At 36.2% G+C, this 24,224-nt stretch overlaps 1 protein-coding gene across 2 annotated transcripts in view; it reads left to right on the top strand.

Moving 5' to 3' along the window:
- The window catches only part of UNC13C (unc-13 homolog C), a 178,726-nt gene that overhangs the window by 128,936 nt on the left and 25,566 nt on the right, over positions 1 to 24,224 (top strand). Inside the window, exons 18-26 of one of the 2 annotated variants that reach the window (XM_056347090.1) lie at positions 4,405 to 4,531; positions 5,517 to 5,613; positions 6,050 to 6,193; positions 7,091 to 7,168; positions 11,583 to 11,660; positions 12,061 to 12,090; positions 19,439 to 19,527; positions 21,758 to 21,907; positions 23,834 to 23,957. In XM_056347090.1, coding sequence (XP_056203065.1) covers positions 4,405 to 4,531; positions 5,517 to 5,613; positions 6,050 to 6,193; positions 7,091 to 7,168; positions 11,583 to 11,660; positions 12,061 to 12,090; positions 19,439 to 19,527; positions 21,758 to 21,907; positions 23,834 to 23,957 — 917 coding nt within the window. The remainder of the gene's footprint in view (positions 1 to 4,404; positions 4,532 to 5,516; positions 5,614 to 6,049; positions 6,194 to 7,090; positions 7,169 to 11,582; positions 11,661 to 12,060; positions 12,091 to 19,438; positions 19,528 to 21,757; positions 21,908 to 23,833; positions 23,958 to 24,224) is intronic. The other variant, XM_056347091.1, reaches the window with a different exon arrangement.

The raw sequence follows: 24,224 nt of genomic DNA, 5'->3' as shown, positions 1-24,224 counted from the left end.
ATTCCCTTATGCTTAGTCTCAGTTACTGCCATTTTAATAAACCCACAGTTTGTTAGGTGTGTATGTAATGTCAAACCAACTGACTGTGATGTAATTAATTTGCTACACATAAATATTCTTTGCAGTAGTTATTAATCTCTGAAAAATTATCTTTAAAGCCTGGAAACTGGATCGGCCTTTTTGTTACATATTTATGTATATCTAGTTAATTTGTTCGGGTTTTATAAACAAATTTCCTTCTTGCAGTTTTTTGTTCATAAGGATTTCCAATATTCTTTAAAACAATCTCATTAGAACCCTTCAAGCAGTTTAACTGCATGTTGTTCCAAAAAACAGTAACTAGGAAACTGCTGTATAAAAAAAAAATTTGCTCTTAGCTTCCCAAATAAGGGAAAATTAGACTTGAACAAAATATCAAGTTGATTACCTGAATACTTAAAATGGTCGTCTTCTATGAAAGTTGTTCAATTACCCTTTTTTTCCTTTTTTAGCAACTAATATATATAAAAATTACATGGATGTTCAGTCATGTTATTACCTCAAGGTTAAAAATGAAGGAGGATTCTGTAGTGAACAAGATTCTATTCCATTTTGTTAAATGACATTGTCCCTAGTGTCATGTAGATGTTTCTGCTTAATAAGTCATCGTTATAACTTAATTGACAAAATGCTATGACTCTACAAACACTGGACCAAAGCACAATAGTTGTATTGCAGTTTCTCTTTGTTTGCTGCCTAAAGAAAATATTCTCTGGTTTCCTCAGTAATTACTGGAAAAACGAGCAAGAAATACATGATTCCAAAGCATTGCTGTTTGGTCACAGACCTGTGAGGAAAGTACCTTGTCTCTCTACAGAGCACTTTAAAAAAAAGCCCTTTCTGCAAGGTCTTTTCATACATTTTTCTGTAAAAGAACAATTGCCTGCAATTAGATTATCTGCTAGCAGGTCCATGGCTGATTTCATTATACACCAAACACACTGCATATAACAATGCATGCTACATAAAGTCTTTTAAAAAATTTTCTTTCTTGGTTACACAACACCTGAACAGATTTTATTTTTTTTTTTCCTCAGTGGTGTTGCTTACTGGAAGTCTTCTGTTACTGTAATCATAATTTGTACAACTAAGATGGAACGACTTTTCATACAGTTTTCATTGTAGTTGCAGTTACACTGTCTGTTACTGAAAACCTGTGGAACGCATATGTGCATTAGAGCGTTACCCCTAAGCAGATGCTAAAAAAACCACAACCCCACAGTGTAATCAGTTCTGTAAAAAAGATACTCTTAATGGAACTGTGATAGATAAAAGCAGTTAAAGTGCCCCTTACACAAAGATTACAAAATTTTACAGTTTACAGAAATCTTATCAGTATTTTTTTTCACTGATTCATCATATAGGATAATGTGCCATTATCAGCAGTGGGAACTGCAAATGTCCTTGTTAAGAAACTCAGTAGATTAACAGATGCATATAAAAAAACATCTCATAAAAGTAGCAGCACAAAAAAGGATTAATAATATTGGGTTTACTATACTGGAGATTACATTTATCTAGAATCAAGTCTGAGAAAGGTCTAGTATTTTGGTCATGATCTCTGCTGAGCATATCTGCACAGTGTGTAATTGGCAGGTTTAGTTCAAGACTGACTCAGTAGTATGATAATTTTGCAAAGCAAGAGTGGACTTTTTTACAAAGAGTTGTATTGCACAGCTACTACATCTGTCTTCTAGGAAGTCCAAAATGGATATATATGCATAGGAAAACATGGCGCCAGCTTTCTTTCCAGGAAAAAAGACATAGATCTCCAAACTGCCTAAATATATCCTATGTTTTCTCACATTTGCATTAACTTGTGCACATTTTTCAGAAGTTAAGAAAGCAGTCTGGTCCTAATTGAAATTCAGAATGCCTACAGTGGTGTTCCTATGCTGTCTAACCAAAATCCATGGTTACGGTGGATAAACCCATCTAATACCATCCAGTTAAAATTGTCATGGGCTGACTCCATATGGGCACCTGTCTCCTCTGTTCTTTGGTTTATATAAACTGAAGAGGTAATATGCAAGGATACAAAATTATTTTGTAGATCATGTGAAGTATCTTCTGATGTTCTCATAGGTTAATATTAAGGATTCCGGATGCATTTTTCACTTATATGTAACTACAAGTAATATCCTAGAAGGGTCTTTTAAAATATTTTTTTCCAAGATATGACAGCCTGAAGAAAAAAACCCCAGTTATTCATGAATTACTTTTGTGCGCATTTCTGATGTGTTATCACCTAGATCTAAACTTAACAAAATGTCAGTGAATGGCATTGTATGAGTTGTACCCCCTGGACAAGTTTGCCCATCATTGGCAGCAGCTAATTTCTAAAACTGAATTGGTTTGTGATACTATAGCAAACATTCTTAAGTTGCATTGTATAATCAAATAACCCATTCATGCAACACTTGAATGAAAAAATGCTATTAATTTCAGAAATGCCACTCTTTGGGGATGCAATATGACAGATTTTTCTTTAAAATGACTTAAGCAGTAGATTTGCAGTGAATGTGACAGCAATAAGGTAATTGTTCTGGTCTCACTTGTAAGAACTAGCTTTTATTGAGCAATGATGAGTTTGGTCATCTAGCTGTCTACAATAATAGATTGTGGAAAAACTCCTACCAGAATAAAAAAATAAGATTCCTCGGGTCTGTAGAAAGTAAGAACCATTAGAGTAGGCATACATCTTTCTCTCTGTGGTTATGTTTAAGGCTAGTAACCAATGATACTATGCTAGGAAGAATTTTTAGTACTCTGAGATAGCAATTGGGCATTAACAAATGCAATATTTAGACAGAAACTGATTTCCTGATTTTTCTGGAGAAGGATGAAAAGGCACTGAAGGTGAAAGTGCTAACATAATGCTTAAAGCCCACAGGGGCACTTGATAAGCTGATTCCCACAGAACTCAGTAATTCACTGCATAATAATATGCTTTCAAAATATTTATTTCTTGTATGGCTCAGTGATATTACTGAAGTGCTGATTTGGCATAATAATACAACTAAAAATTTCCTATTAATGTACCTGGTCGGATCTGAAAAATGTGTATTTCATAGTGCATTTGCCTTGACAGACAACTGAGTGATACATTCAGGAGTGTGTGTGACAGAGGATGGGATGCTCCTGTTGTTATATAAAATCAGGCTCACATCCAAATATATATGAAAAAATTCTGTAATACTATGTTATGATGCAAGCAGAAGTAAAGAGCAAGGAGTTTTGAAAGAGGTAAGCTCTTAATACATACTATTTACACAAGAATGGCATTTGTGCCAAACATCTGTATTAGGTCACTTTTTAAGGGACCTGGAAAAGGAGAGATTATCTCTTGCTTAAGGAAGGATGTGCAAGCGACATGGCACCTCAAACAGATGAGATCTGTGGAGGTTTTAGGAGGCTGTGAGCAGTAAGTGAAAGAAGGATTACTCTGTCCAAGATTTGTATCCATGGCTTCCTGCTGTGGGTGAAGGAAATTGAAGACTTGAGCAAGGATGAAATGCCAGTTAGCTGATGGAGTGGAAGAACAGAGTGGTCCGGGGATCTGAACAGGCTGGATGGGGAAGACTGCAGAGCATAGTGGATAAGCTAAAATAAGGACCATAATCCTGGAAGAAAGACAGGCGTTTGTTCCAAACTAATCAAATCAGTCTTTAAAAATGCAGAAGGTGGTTACAGGTGGCTTCATGGCTCCTGCCATCCATGGTCATCTGCATATCCCATATGTTAAAAACAGGAGGACACTGAGAAGGTGGAGAAGCCTATTTGAAAAACTTCAAAAATGCTTTATTAAAGCAGCTTTTTTATTTGTGCCACGTATAAATCAGATGGCTGTAGAGCAGCGGAGTCTCCTCTTTCTTTTTCTTAAATTTATGTGATAAATGCAGCCCATTTACTAGTGCAAATTTCACAGATTCATATAGGACTGGCATTTATATGCTACTTGGCATATATATGGCATAAATATACATTACTTCATTTGGCTGCTACATAGCTATCGTTGTCTTTTTTAACTTGACACCTGATAGAGCTTCTGAACTGTTTTGTAACAACCGAAGAATAACCTGAAGAACAGGAACTCAGCAAATTTTTGAGTTTTCCTCACAGCAGTGGAGAGAGTTGAAAAGCCTAACTTGTGGTCTGGTCTTTGGCTCAGTTTGGTTTGGTTTCCCTAAGGGTACTCAGAACCTGAAAATTTAAACTGTGGGTACTAGCACTGCTAAAAAAATCAAACCAACTGTGCTTTAAAATGCAAGTACTGTATTATTATGTCACTAGTGCACTGAGGCACAAGAATGTTATTTACTGTTAGAATGCTATTAAATGCTTTTATTTCAACTCCTATTACAGAACATGAAAAGCAGCGCTTATGCAAAAGCACGGATTATATGAATTTGCACTTCAAAGTGAAATGGTTTTATAATGAATATGTGCGAGAACTCTCTGCTTTCAAGGACGCAGTGCCTGAATACTCCCTGTAAGTAGTGTATAGGCAAGGCTTTCAGGAGTTTGGGCTTGGTGCAAGGTTTATTTTGGTCAAATATTTATGCTCACATTTGTGCAAGAACTCAGGGTGCATAGCTCTGACAGCCCTTTGCTTTTCACATTCCTCCTCTTTAATTTTTCATTCTATCAAATCAAATAGTCCAGGCATTGAAAGTGTGATTAACTATTTTAATAGGATACTTTATCCAACTGTTGTAACTACAGGTCCTCACAGATGACAAAATATTTTGGGCAGAAGTGCCTGAGGAAGGTATGAAATGTGGGAACAGCAGCAGTATTAGTTACAGAACCCTGCATTTGTTTCATACCCAAATTTGGGTAAAAACACAATGCTAATGGGATATGCTACTGAAATTATCCTTACTTCATTGGGTTAATATTCAGCTGCTGTTTTCGTTTTCACCTTTCCTCCTGCCATTAAAACATCTAATCCTGTCCTTTTATATGAGCTATCCTTAATCTCATTCCTTAATCTTCTGCAAATCTACTGATTTGCTGAGGTGGTTTGGGGCCTGTTATTGTGTTGATTTTTAAAAAAATGAAGAAAAATAAAACACAGCTAATGTTTTCTTAAAGCATAGTTTTATCCAAGTTATTTCACATACAAATAAAAAATAAATGTTAACAAAGAACCAATATTGATAACAGACACATTCTTAAATAAAAATAAACGTGCAGAATATGATGACCTGCAAAGCATTTCTTTGGTGGCTACTGCTAATTTTGCATGAATAGGATAGACCAGTTAAAGCATTGTGGAACTGAAGCCTGAAAGACCTTTTGGCAGCCAGTGTCTTTGATGAGAAAAGTTCTTCTAGGGTGATAGACTTTTTAACAACTAGAACAGATGTGAAGACACAAGATGCCAAACTACTGGGTGATATGGCATCTCTCCTCTCAGGGTCTTTATGAAACATTACTTACTTTACCTTACGGAATTGTTTTTTAATTTTCAGGTGGTTTGAACCATTTGTCATTCAGTGGCTGGATGAAAATGAGGATGTCTCAATGGAATTTCTTCATGGAGCACTAGAAAGAGACAAAAAAGATGGGGTGAGCCTTTACTTTTTAAAGAAAATAAAGTATTAAGACAATTATTTAGTACTGCAAAACCAGAAGTGCATTTGGTCCCACAGTATCGGAGTTAGACTCACAAGATACAGTCAGTAATGGTTCTGGGAAGATAACCCCATGGATAAATTCCTGCTTTAATTCCATCTGCCCGAGTTCCCCATAGACTTCAATCTGTGGTTTCACCTAACTTTGATGTAGTACTGACGTCATGAAAGAGAATTTTATTTTTAAGAGGTTTGAAAGTAATAGAAATGTGGGAAGCCACATTTCTCAGTATTATCAGTAAGACTTTTTTAAATTTATTTTTTATGTACAAAGTTTTATGACACAAGGAAGAATTTCAAGGCTAAGAAAATCAGTTAGTACAGTTTTGATCTCTGAACAAGTATTAACTAATTTTAACATTTCTCTCTAGTTTCAGCAAACATCAGATCATGCCCTCTTCTCTTGTTCTGTGGTTGATGTCTTCACACAGCTCAATCAAAGCTTTGAGATTATTAGGAAACTGGAATGTCCTAATCCAGAAGCACTATCTCATTTAATGAGAAGATTTGCAAAGGTAAATTAAAATCTATGCATCTCAACTAAGTTTCAGAGAGAGTGGCATTGTATTGCCATGGTACTTCAAGGCTAAGTAATTCCAATCTTGTTTAGAATCAATCTCTTCTATCTCTGGCTGGGATCCTTAGAAAGACATGCAACAATCAGTTATTATTCTTGCTAAGCGCTGATTGCAATTCCATTAATGGAGTAATTTAGTGAAATGCAGTTGTCTAATTAGTCAGTGCAAGGGTGGGATGGCAATAAAGTATTTTTGGTTGAAAACCTGAGGTGATAGTTTTTATTCATCTGCTGTTTGATAAACTCAGCTTTGTTAGGCCAGCTTTCTATTTGGATTGAAATATTTCCTCACAAACTTTAGATTTCCATTAGATTCCTGATGACTTTACAAAGGTTTGCATTTACATTTATTCCTGTTCTTCCATTGCAACAGTTTTTCATTTGCAAACAAAGTTCCTGTTTGCATGGTATTTGTAAGGTAAGATCATATTGCCAGGCTTTGGACAGTGCTCCCTTGGTCTTATTTTTCCATTACATTTTTAATTTATGCATTGTCACCATAGTGGATTTTTTTGAGCTTGCTACTGCTCCATTAAGTACGTAGCACGCTGCAAGGAGTAGAGCTCTCAATGCTTCTGAAAAACAGTAGGACTAAAATTAAGGTGTGTCTGCTATTGAAGATTACATTCCATTAAGAACAACGTACCATCTGTTCTGCAGGCAGTTGAAAATACGCTTACAGGATTGTTTATATTATATCTAGAAAAATACTATGTAATAAATGTGTAAGCATCTGTAAAATCTATAATTTATATAAACCTCCTTTTTGTGTTTTTTTTATTATTTTTGTTTTTATATGATGAAATTTACAATATAAAAGATTCTTCTCTCCTAGACTATCAACAAAGTGCTTCTTCAGTATGCTGTAATTATTTCAAATTACTTCAGCTCATATTGTGATAAAGAAAATGTGGTGAGTAAAAACCTGTGTTCTGTTTCCACCCCAGAAATTACCTTTAAATGATTTACTATACTTTTTGATAATGGAATCACTTTGGTATATGAGAAGCAGCACGTATGGAGGAAGGGATTTTTGTTTTGCTTTATTTTTTTCATAAGGTCAGCATGTTTTCATAGCTGCTTACATTGCTGTGTAAAAGCTGGAATAGGTGGCATTAGTTAGAGAATCCTAGTTGATAACTTCAGTATTTAAGTAGAAAAGAATTTACAAGGTGGCTGGATACACTCCCTGGATAACAGCCTTATACAATGGTGAATATGGTGAATATATTTTCATGTTTTTTCCCAAACAAAAGGAAATACTTTTGTTTGAGTTTTCCTTTTGTGTTGGCTTGCTTCTTTTTATCAATTTATTCATTAGAGAGTTTATAAGGTTGTTGTTCCCCATGCAGGGAGTGTGTGCAGACTTTCTGGTACTACCACTCGCTCTCTGTGCTTTATGCACGCAGCAGTGAGAGAAAATCATGTGCTATTTTGTTGCCTCACTACTTACAAGGGACTCCCTAATGAAGGACTAGACTGCCATGGACTCAGAAATAAAAGATATAGATACTAAAGGTGTGGTTTCAAGACATTATCAATAGCTTAACATGACCAATGAAAATTGTTCTTGTAAACCGACTTTTTAGTATCTTTGATATTCAATCAAAGCTAGTACTCCTAAGCCAGGCAACATGTAGCACTATGTCTGCTATATTTAGTAGTAATTTGTACAGCTGTATCAATCTACGATTACATAAATAATTGCAGCCCGTCCTCATACTATTCCCCTATAAAAGTACAGCCCTTATGTAGCTCACGTGCAGACCTCAGCCATATTTGTCACATCCCTGTGCATGGCTTAAGGACATGCTTGTTCTTGCCAGTGCTCTCTGTAGTATGAGACAGTGTCATAATCTACAGGTGACCAACGTATACACAATAATACAATTCAGAAAGACATCTATTGCAGCTAAACATCAGTTATTGGGGGTTCTGCTTATGAGCAACGTTACAAAAGACTAAACTTAGTAATTTTTCAGGCCACAGATATATTTGCTAGGAGAGACTTATACCATTCTGTTCCCTTTATACAATTTTGCCTAAAGCAGAATTAATAAATAAAAATACCAAACTCAAAACTTTATTCTTAAGTAGAAGTTTTATACTCAGGTTGTTACAGAGAAGTGACTTTTATGCATATAGATGTGTCATGTCTCAGATTTAACTTCCCACTTCAGATCATCTTAACCTTGAAGCCCTTTGCAGTAAACATGTTGAAAAGACTTATTTTAGTAGATATCCACACATCTTTCTTCTGGCAGTAGTAAATCTTTTCAGCATCTGAAATGAGTAAAGGAACCAGGCCAAGTTTGGCAATCCCTTTGTAAGGAGAATCACTTATAGTTGTAAAAACACTAGGAAATACACCAGTTATAGAATTGAATAGTTCAGTTGGAAGGGACCTACAACGATCATCTAGTTTAACGGCCAGACCGCTTTAGGGCTGGCCAAAAGTTAAAGCTTGGTACTAAGGGCATTGTCCAAATGCCTCCTAAACACTGACAGGCTTGGGGCATCGGCTGCCTCTCCAGGAAGCCTCCTCCAGTGTTTGAACACCTCTTGGTAAAGAAATGTTTCCTAATGCCAAGCCTGAACTTCCACTGATGCAACTTTGAACCATTCCCACACATCCTAGAAACCAGTTGATGTGTGACAGACCAGCACGCCATATTGCCAGGGTTTATCCCCATAATCTAGCAGGATTTCAATCTTCATGCATTTTTAACTTTACAGATACACATTCTTCATATTCCTCTCCTCTCTCCCAGGGCAAATACAGAGCTGAAAAGAACACAACACTCTCCCAAGCATGGAGGAGTGAATGTGTTACATGTCTTCAACTTTGATGTCAATCAGTCCAAACCAAACTTCATCTAAAATAATCTGTCTCTGTGTTTGAGCAATATGAGCCATAACTATCCTCAAAATTGAATGTAAAAAAAAAGAAATAAAATTTGTAGTTGTTTTTTTCCATTTCTTTCAGTTTAATGTTAATATTATAAAAAGCTTATGCTTTCTAGAAAAAATGAATTTTGATACATAATATTGAGACATTGAGGCAAGCTGTTTGTGTAGTCTTTAGGCTGGCCCAGTAAGATTTCCTTAATGGGTGGAGTGATTGATTCCTGGAGTCACCCTCATATGCTGATCTTTACTAAGGCTTTAGATGGAATTAATCTCATTGTGGTATAAAGTATTCTATCAAATGCCTTTGGGAGACATAACTTTTAACAGTATCTACCTTTTTGAAATACATACTTTTAGCTTAAGAAAAGACCATTTAATTTAGTGATCTCAATTATATTAAAAGTCTATCTTCTGCATTAGAGTTCATAGAGGAGATTAAAACAAATACTTTTTATGATTAAAGTTAGATTTTGGCATTTTTCAAGTCAATAATTTTACTATTTTTATTAAACACTATAAAATGTGCACATAAACTGTTCAAATAAAAGCATATCAAAGGTGTTTTTCAAAGACATGTATCTAATTAAAAACATCCTCTTACCTTCCACCTCCTGTCAGAGTTTACAAACAAATCTGGTTTTATGTATTGTACTTGCCACTCACTTTTATGTTGCATCTGGCAGTCTGATTCCTGTAAATTGCTGCAAAGAGTATTCTGAAGGGTGGGGTGACAATGAAATAATAAGATAAGGAGTTTTTTTAAGCTCTGATTCTGTTATTTACTGACAGCAATAGAAAATTTTCCATTGAGCCAAGGTAGGCTTAGGCTCTAAAAAAGCAACTTTAGCAAGCCTCAAAGGAAACTTTGAAAACTGCCTCGGTATCAAGTATTTATCTTATAGCAATATTCAACAAAAGAACCAAGATGTTATATTCAGCTACTTATTCCCCCATCAGAAATCATGATCATTGATTTGTGATATTGTAGATAATTTCCAGAATAATGGATACGTCAGAAAAAAGGAAAAAGCACAGGAGAGGAGGACACAGTCTTAGCAATCAGAAATTAATAGAAAGTAAACAAACAAATAGAAGAAATAGGGTTTGTGGATTTTTCAGGAGACAGGAAGAGAGGTGATATTTCAACCATTATACAAGCAGTAATGTAAGTATGAAGAAGTTAGATCAAATCTCTGGGTTTTTGCCTTCAGTTGAGAAGGACTCTGACACCAAATTCCTTTGAGAGTAATGTAGAACTAATTAAAGGTTCTTTTATTATTGATCTTTTGAATACCAAAATCAAATCCCACCATTTTTCAGCCCTACATTGGAACATGCCCTGAACTAGAAAGGTAGAAATGAGTATCAATCACTGTAACCATGCCATCACCTTCTTGTTGTCTGAAAGAAGTATGTTTTATTGCAATGCATTACTTCAGTGTCTAGATTAATGCACTCATGCACTAGAACACACGGACTTTGGCAAACCAGAACTCTTCTAGCAAGTATCGTCTTACTGCTTCCCCTGCACTGTACCAAATTAGCATATGTCATCTGAGTACACAAAATTCTGGTAATAGATCCTTTCTTCCATAATTTTGTAATAAGCTGTGTAATTTTATCCATGTTTTACTTCTTACTTTATATTCATCCAGCAAGTGTTGCCTTTTACACTTCAGGTCTGTGTTCCATCTTAAAGAAATGAGTTTAAACAGCATTATTTTTAAACTAATATATGTGTTTACCAAAGATAATACATTTACAAAATTATATTGCCTTATTCATTCACCAACTTTTCAGGCTACGCAAAATGTACACTTCTGAAATACTATTGTTATTAACAAAATTGCCTGTTGATTTATTCAAGTACTTAAGCATCGGCCATTATGTGGGTTACAGTGGTGTCAGTTTTCTGCAAAGACTGGTCTTGAAAGCAACCTGGCAATCCCTTCCCCCCCACCACCCCATTTCACTCCCGAAGTACTTTGATCATTATTGTGTCTGCTTTCCAAGAGACAATAATGTACTACCGGCATTAATCCACTAGATGTAATTCTATTCAGTATTACTAGCAACTACAAGGGATATATGTTCAGGATGTGACATAATGGGATCTGGAAACTGCTCAGCTGTGGGGGAGGAGGTACTCAGTTTCCTGTGGGGCAATACTGTCTTAAAAGTGCAACGGGTGGTCGCTGGCTGAGTGGGTTTGCTGACTTGGGAAAGAGGAATGGGAATTAAAGAAGGAAGGGAAAGCAGCAGTGGTTGGGAACCTGAGCTCCTGCTCTAAAAAACACAATTGTAGGAATGTAGGGCTGCTGAAGATCTAGTCTTCAGCCCAGAGGCTGTGAATACACATACTCGTATATAAAAGGAACATAACATGCACGTTCTCACATTTGGTGCTCTCTTTGTAGCCCTGTATTTTGATGAACAACATTCAACAATTAAGAGTCCAGCTTGAGAAAATGTTTGAGTCCATGGGAGGAAAGGAGGTAAATCATATTTGTGTCCTGGTTCATTCAAAGTTCCTTAGAGATCATTAGCACCGTGTTTTCAACCTAGTCACAGCCTTCACTTCTGCTTGCAAAGAAAATCAAACTGTTTTTAAAGAAGTCTACAAGACCTATTTAATATCCTGTCAATACTAGAAAGACCCAACACTATTTCACAGAAACATGCTAATGATCTGTAAAGTTCAACCAGCACTGGGTGTTTTGTGTTGCAATCTGTAGTGCAGCTTTATTTAGTGTTTGTATTGGACTATACTTTGCTTTTTTATGTACTGGTATGTTTTGCCTGTATCTGAAAATTTTGTAGAATATGTGCTTTGTGCTTTGTCTGTAATGTGTCATGTCTTTGTCTAATGCCTTTGACTTGCAATCCACTGAGCAGAAGAAAGAAGGAGAGAGATTCTCTTATGAGGTTTGTGATAGTAAGCATCTTTTATTATTCCTGAGCATATTTTCTAAGGCTAAGAACAGTTACATTTCCTACTAATTTCCATTGATGCATTTGTGTAATTCCCTACGGTCTAAAGTCAAAAAGAGCTATGCTTGGGCATTCAGTTGACACTCTGATTTGAAGTTTTGCTAGGCAGAGAGTGTAAAGTCTTTCAGAGTTTCTAAAAAATCTATAAAACATTTTTAAAGTGCACTTTTCAGTATCTCAGGGCCTGCTTGTATTCAAGATTTGGCACCATTTCACCAAGAGCTGCTACTTAACAGTCCAGAACATGCTTAGCTTTATCTCCTTTTATATTTCAGAAGACTTAAAAGTGCCTGAAGCCCTGTCAACAGTAAAAGGACATAAACGTGTGCTTCAGTACTTTGCTGACTGTAGCCTTTGACTGTTTTGAATGCTAATGAAGAAACTAACATCTTTCCAAGCTATAGAATCCTATCTTCTTGTTAAAAACCAATGTTTAGATCATGAATATACTGTCCTTATTATCAGTAGCTGGCTTTGAAAAAGAAATTACACATACCTCAGCTTTTCCTTGTTGAACTGTAGTTTGATAGTTTTGTAAAAGTTTGATCTAATGTGACCACATTATAAAGAGAATTGGAAAACACATTATTTCATGTTCCATTTCTATGGTGGGACACTGCACACATAAGATAGTCCCCGTGTCATGCAATGAATAGCACCTTCCTAATGAACCTACAGATCAACTCCAGGGTGAGGAGATTTTGTTGAGATAGTAATAGCTTCCTGAAGATGCCATGGCAAAAATACTTACAGCTCCAGAGAACATGTAATAAACTTCTGCAGCCTTGCTGTCATGGAAGATTTCATATCAAACTTTGAAAATACATATTTATCATCCAGAGGTGGCTATGTTTTCTGTGGTCCCTATTAATCACCTTTCACTCTCTGAATAGTACAGATAATCTTGTCTTCCATGCTTCTATGTTCTGTGCGAAGTACTTTTGTATAAAGGTCTTGGACCCAATCCTACATGTTGGATGTCATGAATCATAACAGTTATAAGTCCATAAATCCTGATGAAGACAAGGGCAGAGGAAGTCTGAGTAGGACTTTATGCCTACATCGATCAAATTATTTTCAAACCAGAATATTATCTTGAATCTCAAAAATGTTCCACTTTCCTCAAGGTATTAGTTTTTCTTTTGCTCCCAGTAGCTTATATAATAAAAATAGAATTAAAAAAAGTTTTTCATAACATTTTCTTTCAAAATCTCTTCTCAATTCTCATCCTTTTTGCTTTCCCTTTTGATGTTAATGATGATGAATTACTGAGGGTGTTACAGTATCGAAGCAACATTTCCTAAAATGTGGTGCAACATGCAAACCTTGGAGAGAATTTGGAGATATTTTTCTAAAATTCCTTAGTTAACTTAAGAACATCTCTGATTCATGGTCGAAGAAAAAAAGATCTAAAAAATACATTCAAAGTTTTGTTTGTTTCTCATTAGGGGAATTTCTCAAATAAAAGTACATTCATGTTCAATTTTTTGCCACCCAAATCAAAGTTCCCCTAAAATGTTTGTCCTCACATTGGAATACTTATTCCCCCAGCTATTCCAAGACCATAAATGCTAATGGCCAATTTGCCTTATTGAACTCGTACTTATAAGAAACAAAGCCAGCAATAAAATCTGTAAGCAGTTTCCTTGCAGGGAGAAAATAGTTTAATATTTTCTTGTGGAGGGCATAAAAAGTCAGATGATTTTCAGCCGAATAATGAGACCTATTTCAGCTGAAACAAAACTAATTCTAAGAAAAATTAAATGCTGTTAATCTCCTTAGTGTCACATTGTGAGCGGTATGTCTTTCCAACTATGCAGTCAAAATACCACAATCAAGCAGCAATCTCTATGTTCAGAGTAGGCTTATTGCATACTGCAGGGCAGGGAGCTCTATAAAGAGAAAAAAATGGGCTCTCAGCTCCCCTGCCATTAAAATGAAATGGTCTGAACGACATCAGTTTCTCTATTAACTCTTCTTTCCTGCTGTAGCCAAGCAGGGAAGGGTACTTCTTATAAATATGATCAGTCTGCCATAATAAAGTAAGAGTAGTAGTGGGACCCAACCCACCATCTGTTTTTTTAACAATCAAGTCCAAAATCATGGGAACAGATCATCATAATGTAGAATTTTGGTTTAGCTCCTGTTTGTGTCCTCCAAAAGGAGTGCATACATTTGTACTAAATCTTTTTTTCATGTCTGACAAGTTGGAAGCTGATAAAAGGGAAAGAAAAAAAGTTAATGCTTGTGTTGCTTCTCACCAGATGGCAGAACATGGCAGAAATGAGTTACAGCAATTAGGATCAAAAAAAAAAAAAGGTGGAAAGCAAAAGCAGGTTATTTGTGTACAACAGTATTACATTGTCTGTAGGTAAATCAGATTTCTGCACCAGTTAAGTTCAGTTCCAACTTTGTATGTAATGCTTAGGAATTCCTACAGGAATCTAGATGTGGTTCTAAAGACTTTGATGAGATGACAGGCCCAGACTTAAGCAGAATAGTCCTGAAGTGTCCATCTTTAAATCTGTGAAGTCAGTGATCCTGGTATTTAGAGCAGTGGCAGCCAAACATCTCAAAATGGAAATCACAGTACCTAGATAGTCAGATGTGGGGGTGGAGGAAGGATGATGTCTGTCAGAGACAGAGAGCCACTAAAGCAATGGAACTGATAAATACCCCTATCTTTCCTAGATGTACATACAATATGTAAAACTATTTTCTGAATGGAAGTAACCAGGTGGCCCCATTAAGAAACTATAAGCAATTAGACCTGTGAAATTGCAGATAAATGGAATGCAGATTAAAGAAGTTCCATTTAACTCATGCAAAAGTAATTTGCATCTCTGTAGAGATCTCTATAGAAACACTACCAAATTTGCAGTATAACAAGATTGTATCCGTACCAGCACACATTAAATTGCAACATGGAACAGCTCAATCTAACACATCATGTTGAAAACAGCCATATTCATTAGGTCTTTAACTCTTTTCCAAGGCTTGTATGTGTAAAAGATTTCACAATTTTAGACAGACGGCATTTGGAAACAATGATGTTCAAACATCTTATTTTTTCAGCTGTTCATCAAAAGTATTCTCTGCTTTTGTTTAGCATTCAGAAGAAAAACTTCTAATTAGCTATTTTATAATCCATAGTTAACAGATCTTATGAAGTGTGCCAGCAAATTTAGGAGTATATTCTGCTGTGAGTAAAAGTTAAGTGTATTATTTACAAAGATGGCAAAATAACCAATATTTATGAGCCTAAGAAAGCCAAGAAAATTAAGAATTGGTAGAAAAGTATGATTTACATGTTAAGAACATCTCCACTACCTAAATAAGTTTGCTCTTTAGAAAAAAACAGAATTTGACACCTGGGTAACCTATGAATTTTAAGCCTAACCTGCACATGCTGTGAACTATAAATGCAACCCAAGAAGCTAAGGGATATATGGTCTTTTCTCTCTTCTGGTGCTTAATTAGATATGGCACATTAATGACACTCATCTCTTCTCCCCCCAGCAATAATCTGCTCAGTTAGAGCTTTTTTTCCTCTTATTTTCCTGAAAAATTGTTCAGGCATGGCATATTTTTTTTCCTTCTTCATCAAATTCTATGGAGCACGTGAGACTTGAGGAGGAAATGTCTCCAATACTGTAGATTCTTGATTCTCATATCTGTGTATCCTTATGAGACATCTTCTCAGATGCTGACCAGCATTGTCTTTTGTCTCACTTCTCTCCTTCTGGCTGATTGCAAAGTTGGGTAACATTAGGGCTAGGTTAGCTCTAAAATTCATCATTTAACATCTAACATCTGGTGGCTACAATTCTGCAGCTGAGCATGCTTATTTAAACTGCTGCTAGTAGCAACTAGTATGAAGAACGACAGATTGCATTTACCTGAGTTCTTATACACTTCCCGTCCTATAATAACTCTGCGCTCTCCATAAATAGATTGGCTCATGACACAGAGATGGTTGTTTTTATCATTACTCCCTTGCTAGTAAGTAAGCCAAGTTGAGAATGCTGAGGACTTCTCTTGGTCACTGGAAAGCCTTTGATAAATGAATTAATCTCTCCGTTGCTGGGAAACGTACCTCCTTTACATGGTGATTTTGAGAGCTATGTGTTACTGTCTCAAGTAGGGAGTGTTATGATGTCAACCTGCATTAAGTCTTGCAGCTTGTCAGCTTCATTAAGCCAAACCATTTGCACAGCGCTATAGCGCAATTCCCACACAATGCTTTCCTGAGAATACACAAACGTGGTATAAAATGTGTTAGCAGGAGTTGTTCAAACCATTGCTGAAATAATAGATCCTTCTAAACCACAAATAAAATTCCTTTCTGAGCTTGTTTTAGCAAAACTGTGATGTTCTTGAAGTGTAGTCATGTTGTGAACTACAGCCTTTTAGAATATTTAGGAGGGACAGTAACACTTTCTGCTTCTGCGGAATTAGTTTTTTTTTTTTCCCTGAATATTTTGCTTTTTAAGTAAGGCATCATAGCTGCAGACATTTTTCATGCTAAAAAGTCAGTTGATTCATTTATGCATGGAAGATGAGCTAAACAGAAGATAATCCACAGTAGGCAGTGTGTGTGATGTGCAGAGGTACCAAAAGCTGGCTTACCTTATCTCAACTGCACAAGGCCACCCTAAAACCACCTTTACCACTTGTGAAGTGCCTCTAGATTTTCATAGTATAGAAACATCATAACAATTCCCATCTTAGCCATACGATATCAGAAAAAAAGCAGCTCATGGCTGTGGTATATTTGGATGATGCCAGTCAAGGGCTGATGCCTAAGGACCCTCTAATTTGCCCTGGGAACTCACTTGCACATAGAGGGCACACAGCAAAATAAATGAAAAGTGCACGGTTTAGTCCTAGTGAGACACTCAAACTACTGTATTTTTCAAGTAGTTAAATAACAATAGCTTTTTAAAATCTTGTTAACATATTCTTAGCCATCACAATATCACCAGGTGTCTAGCACCTGGATGGTCAGCCCGCATACCTCTTTATATTCCACTCCTCCCTATGAATACTGCATTAATAAACATGAGCATGTGTATACACAGGGCTGGATGTCCTGCCAGATGCCTCCAGCTGTGCACACACAAACTTGTTCATGCAATTTGTGAGCACAAAGCCCTTTAAAATGTCTAGCACTTGCATGCATCTTTCTATAATGTGTTTTATGTCCACAATCTGATATTAATATTTAATCAAATTTTGGCCAGGCTAAGTGCAATTCCAGGTGAATTTAGCAAATATATTGTGTTTTCTGGTTATCACAACAACCTCTGATAGAAAGTAACTACATTGGCCTTTGTAGTCCCAGTAACAAGATGGTTCTCTAGCTTGTGCATGATCTGGTAAGAAAATTTTAGTCTTCTGCCTGCCTGGTATTTTGTGCTTTCTCTGATGTGTACTATGTTCAGCGTGAATGCTTGTGTGTTCAGTATTTGTTAAATGTGAATATTCTAGTGGTCTTAAATTTGTGTTCTTTATGTATTCCACTAAAGGAAGCAGTATAATTCCCTAGTGAAATGTATTTCCTGGAAAAATCTTTGCCTTTTTTAGTGTACTCTAGCTTCGTTAACTAATAGAGACATTTCAGTAAAATTAGCTTTTTTATCCCTGCTTTTCATATAAAGGAAAACAATCACTTTTAGTGTATGAACTGTCAGAGTATATCTGCCAGGGAAACTACTAAGACATGAAGTGGAGAAGCAACAGAACTTCTCTCAATGCAAAGTAGTTAAAAACTAAATCGGTAAGTTATCACGGCATTGAAATATGAGCTTCTCAGATTAGAAAAGTGCTACACATCACTGAGGATCTTCTAAAGGATGTGTGACAATCCCCCTTGTCTCCTCTTTCAGGTTTTCTTCGAAAACTATAATGAAAATCTTGGATTTTATGCTTTTAAACCACACATAACCTCTAAGGAGAGAAAGGGTGGTCCAAGATTAGAACACAGTTGATCTTTGGGGGTGTTTCAGAGTTCGTTTTTTCTTTACTTTGCCTTATAATTCCTGTGTAGTCTCATGTTAAGTTATCCAATGTGCTCTCACACAGCTTCTTCCCCTTGGCTCTAAAGTATGATTAAAAGAGCTGACCTACTGCACCATAGTACTCTGAAGCATCAGATGAAGAACAAGCACTAAACACTACTCATGCAGTTGAAAGAGATGAAAACACAGACACTGATAGAGCTGATTATGTATTCTAAATGTGCGATTTCCTTTCAAATTGTCAGAAGGTCTGTATCTGACCTTACTGCAGGACAGAGCCCAGAATTTGAGGATTATCATTGAAAATCGTTAGTTAACATGGTGATGTAAAATGCTGAGAGACCTGGAACATCAGCTATTAATTCATATTCAGCTGTTGATCCTGATGATCATCAATCATATCCAACGATGGACTGTAACTATTTTCCCTAAACACTAAAGCTCAAGGAGACAAAAAGTCAATTTTTTTAATTTGAAACAGAATGCATAGCAAATAAACAACTGCTGATCAGTATCTGCAGAGTACCTTTCTGATTAAATATCTATGCATGGATCCCCATCCCGTAAATGTAGAAGTGTATTTCTCCCTTGCATTCTCTTTTTTCCTGTGTTTAGAAAACCTGTATCAGGGGTACAGGAGCTGCTCTCCCTGTTGCATCAGAATGTGTTGCTCTGTGCTTGAATTATGTATGTCTTAATGGCTTTTAGAAACAGAAGTACTGAAATTCAGTACATGCCCTTCCCTCACACTGTATCAGTAGAAGCAGCATGGATTTTCCAGTAGGGGCTGTTCTACTTTTACACTGCATTGATGGGAATATGGAAACATCTTCCACACAAATCACATTGGTGAAATGGAGAAAAACAATTAAAAGATAGAAACATCTGCGCTGTTATTAACACAAGCACTAACTTCTCATGCCTCCTTCTCTTGGTATGCCTTGTGTATACCATTTGCCTGATAATGGTAACTCTATTCTTGTGACCACCAATTCAATTTACACCATCCCATAAAAAGCTGCTGTTTAATGGCACAGTTTTGATTTCTAACAATATAATTCTTCACCGTTAAATCAAATCTTTTCCTTTAAATGGTAATTGGATTTTTAGGCCTACTAAAGCAATCCTGTGTTCTAACAGGTGTTTCCACACTTGGTTTTCCATAGTGCAGTGTATCATTGCACATAATTCCTAATTCATTAATTGTTATGGGAAACCCAAAACCACAGCATAGAAGTATGACATTACTTACCTCTTTGCAGTTGGATCCTGAAGCTAGCATTGTTCTAAAAGAACTTCAGGTGAAACTTAGCAGTGTATTGGATGAACTCAGCGTAACGTATGCTACAAGGTAAGAAACCTATTTTACTGCAAAACTTAAGTATTCCTTCAAACACCTACCTTGTTGGTTACATCTGGGTGGGTGGATGTCCTGAGGCGCAGCTTGCCTCTGCACTGGTGTGCGTCTGAAGTGGTGTGCATTTGTGTGTGTATGTGTTTAGACTCTGTAGCAGTAGAGTGTAGCAGTAACCTCACTGTAAAGAAAACTGAAAATCATCTGTGGGCATGAACATGCTACAGAGGTGAGGCTGATGACTTTTGTTCTGCTTTTTGGAAAACAAAAATTGCTGGTTTGTTCTTGACTGATGCTGTGTTAAACCTGTCTCTCTGATCATGTTTATGTTACTTCCTGAGACTGAGAGCTTTCTCCAAGTAGCCTGCTTCAACCAGGAATGTCTGCCTATGTTTAGTCTGCTTCACATGGTCACTGTGAATAGTCTTGCACCACTTGCTTGCCTGTGGCTCTGCAAAAATTGTTTTCTGAGCCTTACTTCAAAATCCTTCATTAATCAGAGTGTGCACTGCAATCTTGAATGAGTATGATGCTGTGCCAGCAGTGCCAGTGCTATAAGAAGCTGCAAGTTATTTTTGCTTCAAATTAGAAAGGAATCTAAGAAAGAGGGCTTAGTGCTGTAGTGGTATTCATTAAGCGAAGTCTGTAGTTCTTATTTAATCCATCGGCGAACCATCTGTGTGGACAGTGTTCACTTTTTCTGAGCGTGCTTAGTTTGCCGTACTGTCTTGCTTCATTTTTCCTCCTAGACCCTGGTTCTCTGATCGTTGTCAGTGCATAAGTATTATTTCTTTCCAGGGGTTCTTTCTAAATGAGCCAACCAGGTTCCTGCAAAACAAAACCCAGAAATAGGTCAATCTGAGATATGCTCCAGATAGATACCTAGAAAATTCCTCATGGGTCAGTTTATTGCTGGGATTTGTGAGGTTAACAATGTTAGGAAGACAGATAATGTCAAGAAAAGTAAATGCATTATGTTGACTTTTATTGGAGGCAAAGATCCCAAGGATTTGCATGAGCAGCTTCAATAGCAGCTTCATGTTGACTTTATGTAGTGTTCTGAAGTGTGTAAGTAAGTACACATCCAAGTGTACTTGGAAAAGTTTACAGGTTTTCCATTGTTTTCACCTGGAGATTTGTGTTCTTTTTTTATGATTAGCCATGTAGCTGGAACAGCTTACTGCCTAATTATAATGTTTCTTTTCTCTCATAGTAAATTCTCTTTCACTTTCCTCAAATTAATCTTTGCCACTAACTTTTCATATTAATAAGCCTGGTATGTTTATGGCCTCTGTTTTGCATTTCTGTTCATAAACTAATCTTAAACCAATTTGGTTCATCATAAATCAATTCATAAACCAAATTACCGTGTGTGCAGAGCCTTATTCTGCCTCTGAACTGTTGACTTTGAGTAGCTGCTGTTCTGCATTGTTTGAATGTATTGACCAAGACTGTCAGCCATTTATGACACTAGAAGACTGTCAGACACATTGCTCAACCAGATCAGTTAGGAAAAAGAACAGTTTTTAGAAAAAGCTGAACAGATACAACTTGAGGAGCAAGAATTTGTTCACACTCACCTCGAAGTGGAGAAGACTCCTTCCAGGAGGAAGAGTCTAACTACCTATTGTAGGCTTTATTTACAAAATAATATTTAAAACAGTCCAAATACTTTAGCTTTTTCTATTGGCAAAGAAGTAAGCAAAGCTTCTGACAGCACTCTGCGTGAAATCCAGGAAAAAGTCAAATTGAGCTAAACATGGCAAAAGCAGTAGTTTTCTATTTGTCCTGAAGAAAAGTGTCAATGCTTCGTTCATATTAACCACCAAAAGAAAAATATAGTCACCTGTTTCTGTTGTCCTCACACCAAAAACAAAATCTTGAGAAGTCATTGCTAGCTGGTAGTCAATCATACCCTAAACTACAGATTCTGCTACATCCATTGCTTTCAGAAAATAATTACTTGGCACCCCTACGAATATGTAAAGCATAGTGACAGAATGGAAACAAGGGCGGAAAAAATGAAAACAGTACATGAGTTAGTTATATGAGCTATAATCCTTAGGAGGAATTATTTTCAGTCTGTAGCACCTGCAGTATCTTGCATTTGTAAATTTTCCATCATTGCACAAGATTTATATCTTGTTGAAGAACCTGATGCAAAATGATAAATGTTTTCTATCCCAGAATTCAGTCTGTCTTTTTTTTTTTTTCCCCCATCCTATAGTTTCCAAATTATTATTGAAGATTGTGTAAGACAAATGAGCAACGAACTGAATCAAATGAGAGGAAACGGGAATGCAGCAGCCAACAAGAACAGTGCGGCCATTGATGCCGAGATTGTGCTTCGGCCTCTCATGGATTTCCTGGACAAAACGTAAGTGTGCAGACAGGTTGGTGTGGCAGATTAGGAACTGGATGCTGCAGTCAGGCATACTTGGTTTTACCCTGAAGCATCATTTCATACCTAGAAACACTCTGTAGTATTTTAGTAATTGTAGCATTCACATGTGTGCAGAATACTATGCTTAACCTGTTTACTTATACTAAGTGATTTCTACACAAGCTGCTACACGTTTGCCTTTCTATTTCTTGTCATGCTTTGAGGCATTACAAAGGAGCTAGTATGCAGTCTTTCTTCCACAAGCTCTGCTATGAAGGAGATGGTACTGAACAGAAGTCAATTCCCTATACTGAAATTGTCTGGTATTTGTTCTAGGCTGGCACCCAGCATCCCCCTGCTTACTAACATGCACTTCTCTGTACCTAAAAGCCTGGTCACCATTAGAAATTTACAGAGCAGATCTATTTTTTCCAGTTGGTAAAAAACTGTATTTTGCAGTAGTCCTGCAAACACACTCTGGGCCCTGAAAGTAAGGGTATCTTATCTCCTCATTATCCCGCAGTGACAGGACCAGCTGTTCTGAAAAGCCTGAAAAATATTTAGCTGCTTTATCTATATGTCAGCCTTTTATTTCTCACCTATATATTTATCTGTCTAGTCCTATGTGTTAAGTTACAAGAAGAGTATGTGTTGCTTTCAAGCAGTATGGTTTTAAATTTTAATTAGCGTTCAAATGTTGACTCCTAGTACAAGTCTTAAAGAAAAGCCAAAAGTTTTTATACACTTACATGTGCTATCCTAAACTCATCGTTAAAAAAACTGGGTAATCTGACTTTTTCCTGTCAGGTTCAATTCCAAATTGCCCATTTCTCAAACCAGCCTTCATAGCGTCAGAGATTTAATTGAATAATGACATAACGGAAACAAAAAAAGGGGTTTTAAATTGTTGTGCAAATGGCAAATATTCCTCACCAGAGGAATGTTGAATGGAATTTTAGGAGATGCTAAACCCATGCACAGAAAATAAATATGTGAATTATTTTTTTTTTTTTAAATAAACAAAAATCTGCTAGAGAACATCCCCTTTCTTACAAATATATAACAGGATTATAAACATATCCTATTAATATGGTTTGGGGTTTAGTTATTTCTTAGTAATGCTTTTATTTATCTGCTTACTAAGAGTAGAAAGAGATGCTAGAAATTTGAATTGGCATATTTATGATGCAATATGTATAATGACTTTACAATAATCTTTTTTATTAGATAAAATTCTTTAAAATTCCCCATGTATGCATTTGCATGGTATTATTTTGAAATATTTTCTCCTGTGCCTGAAAACAGCAGCACTTTATTCATGACACTACTCATTCATTAGGATACATACAAGACGGTTTATGAATGTACTCTTTAATAAAATTTAAACAAATCTAAGTATATAGATCCTCCAAAAATTTAATTTTACCATTAGTAATAGATAGTATGATTGTGCAGACATGCCATTATATAGAAATAAATGCTTCCAAATTGTATCCCTGAATCTGCATTAGCTATCAACACCTAGTTCTACATCACAGTAGAAATATGACAGCAAGGAAGATGTTTGGGGTTATTTTAAGACATAAAAAAATTATATATTAAAACTTTAATTTAGGGGCTTGGGAGTGCTGAACAGTATCATCCATCAAACTTTATAACTCATCATTTTGCATTTTTAATATATATATCAGTAATATATACTGCAATAATTTGGATAGTGGAAATGTACATGATTTTATAATCTGCAAGTCTTTTTTTCTTTTAACTAGAAATATTTAATGATAATATTGCAAAATAACAAAGCCATTGAGAAGTCCTTATTGGTAGATGATTAAAACCATAATGGCCATTAAACTGAGCAGCACCTCTGAAGTCTTAATGCTAGTTTTGGAAACTGGTTTGTCTTTTGTTTTATTCCAGTTTAAGTGTCTCTGCAAAAATCTGTGAGAAGACAGTTCTGAAACGGGTTTTAAAAGAGCTATGGAAGTTAGTCTTGAACAAAATAGAAAAACAAATTGTGCTTCCACCACTGACTGACCAAACCGTAAGTGCCCCAGCAGTAGTTCACACGTTATAAAGGATTGTAATAATGTGCTTTATCAATTGTATGCCAAGGGGTCTGATACTATCCTTTTCTGTACCTTGACCAGAGGAATATACGTTGACTGTATGCAGTGTGTTGCTCTATAGTGTTTCAAAGTAGTGTAGCTAGGCTGGTCTTCTGTAGCTGGTGAGGAAGACCTTGCTCCTTCATACACCGCCTGCCCCAACTTGGAGCAGTTTTTATGACTGCAGCATAAAAGTAGTGAAT

The sequence above is a fragment of the Falco biarmicus genome, chromosome 7 (assembly GCF_023638135.1).
Source record: "Falco biarmicus isolate bFalBia1 chromosome 7, bFalBia1.pri, whole genome shotgun sequence".
Taxonomy (NCBI): Eukaryota; Metazoa; Chordata; class Aves; order Falconiformes; family Falconidae; genus Falco; species Falco biarmicus.
Note: the sequence above shows the minus strand (reverse complement) of the source record. Positions and strands in the feature narration are given on the sequence as shown.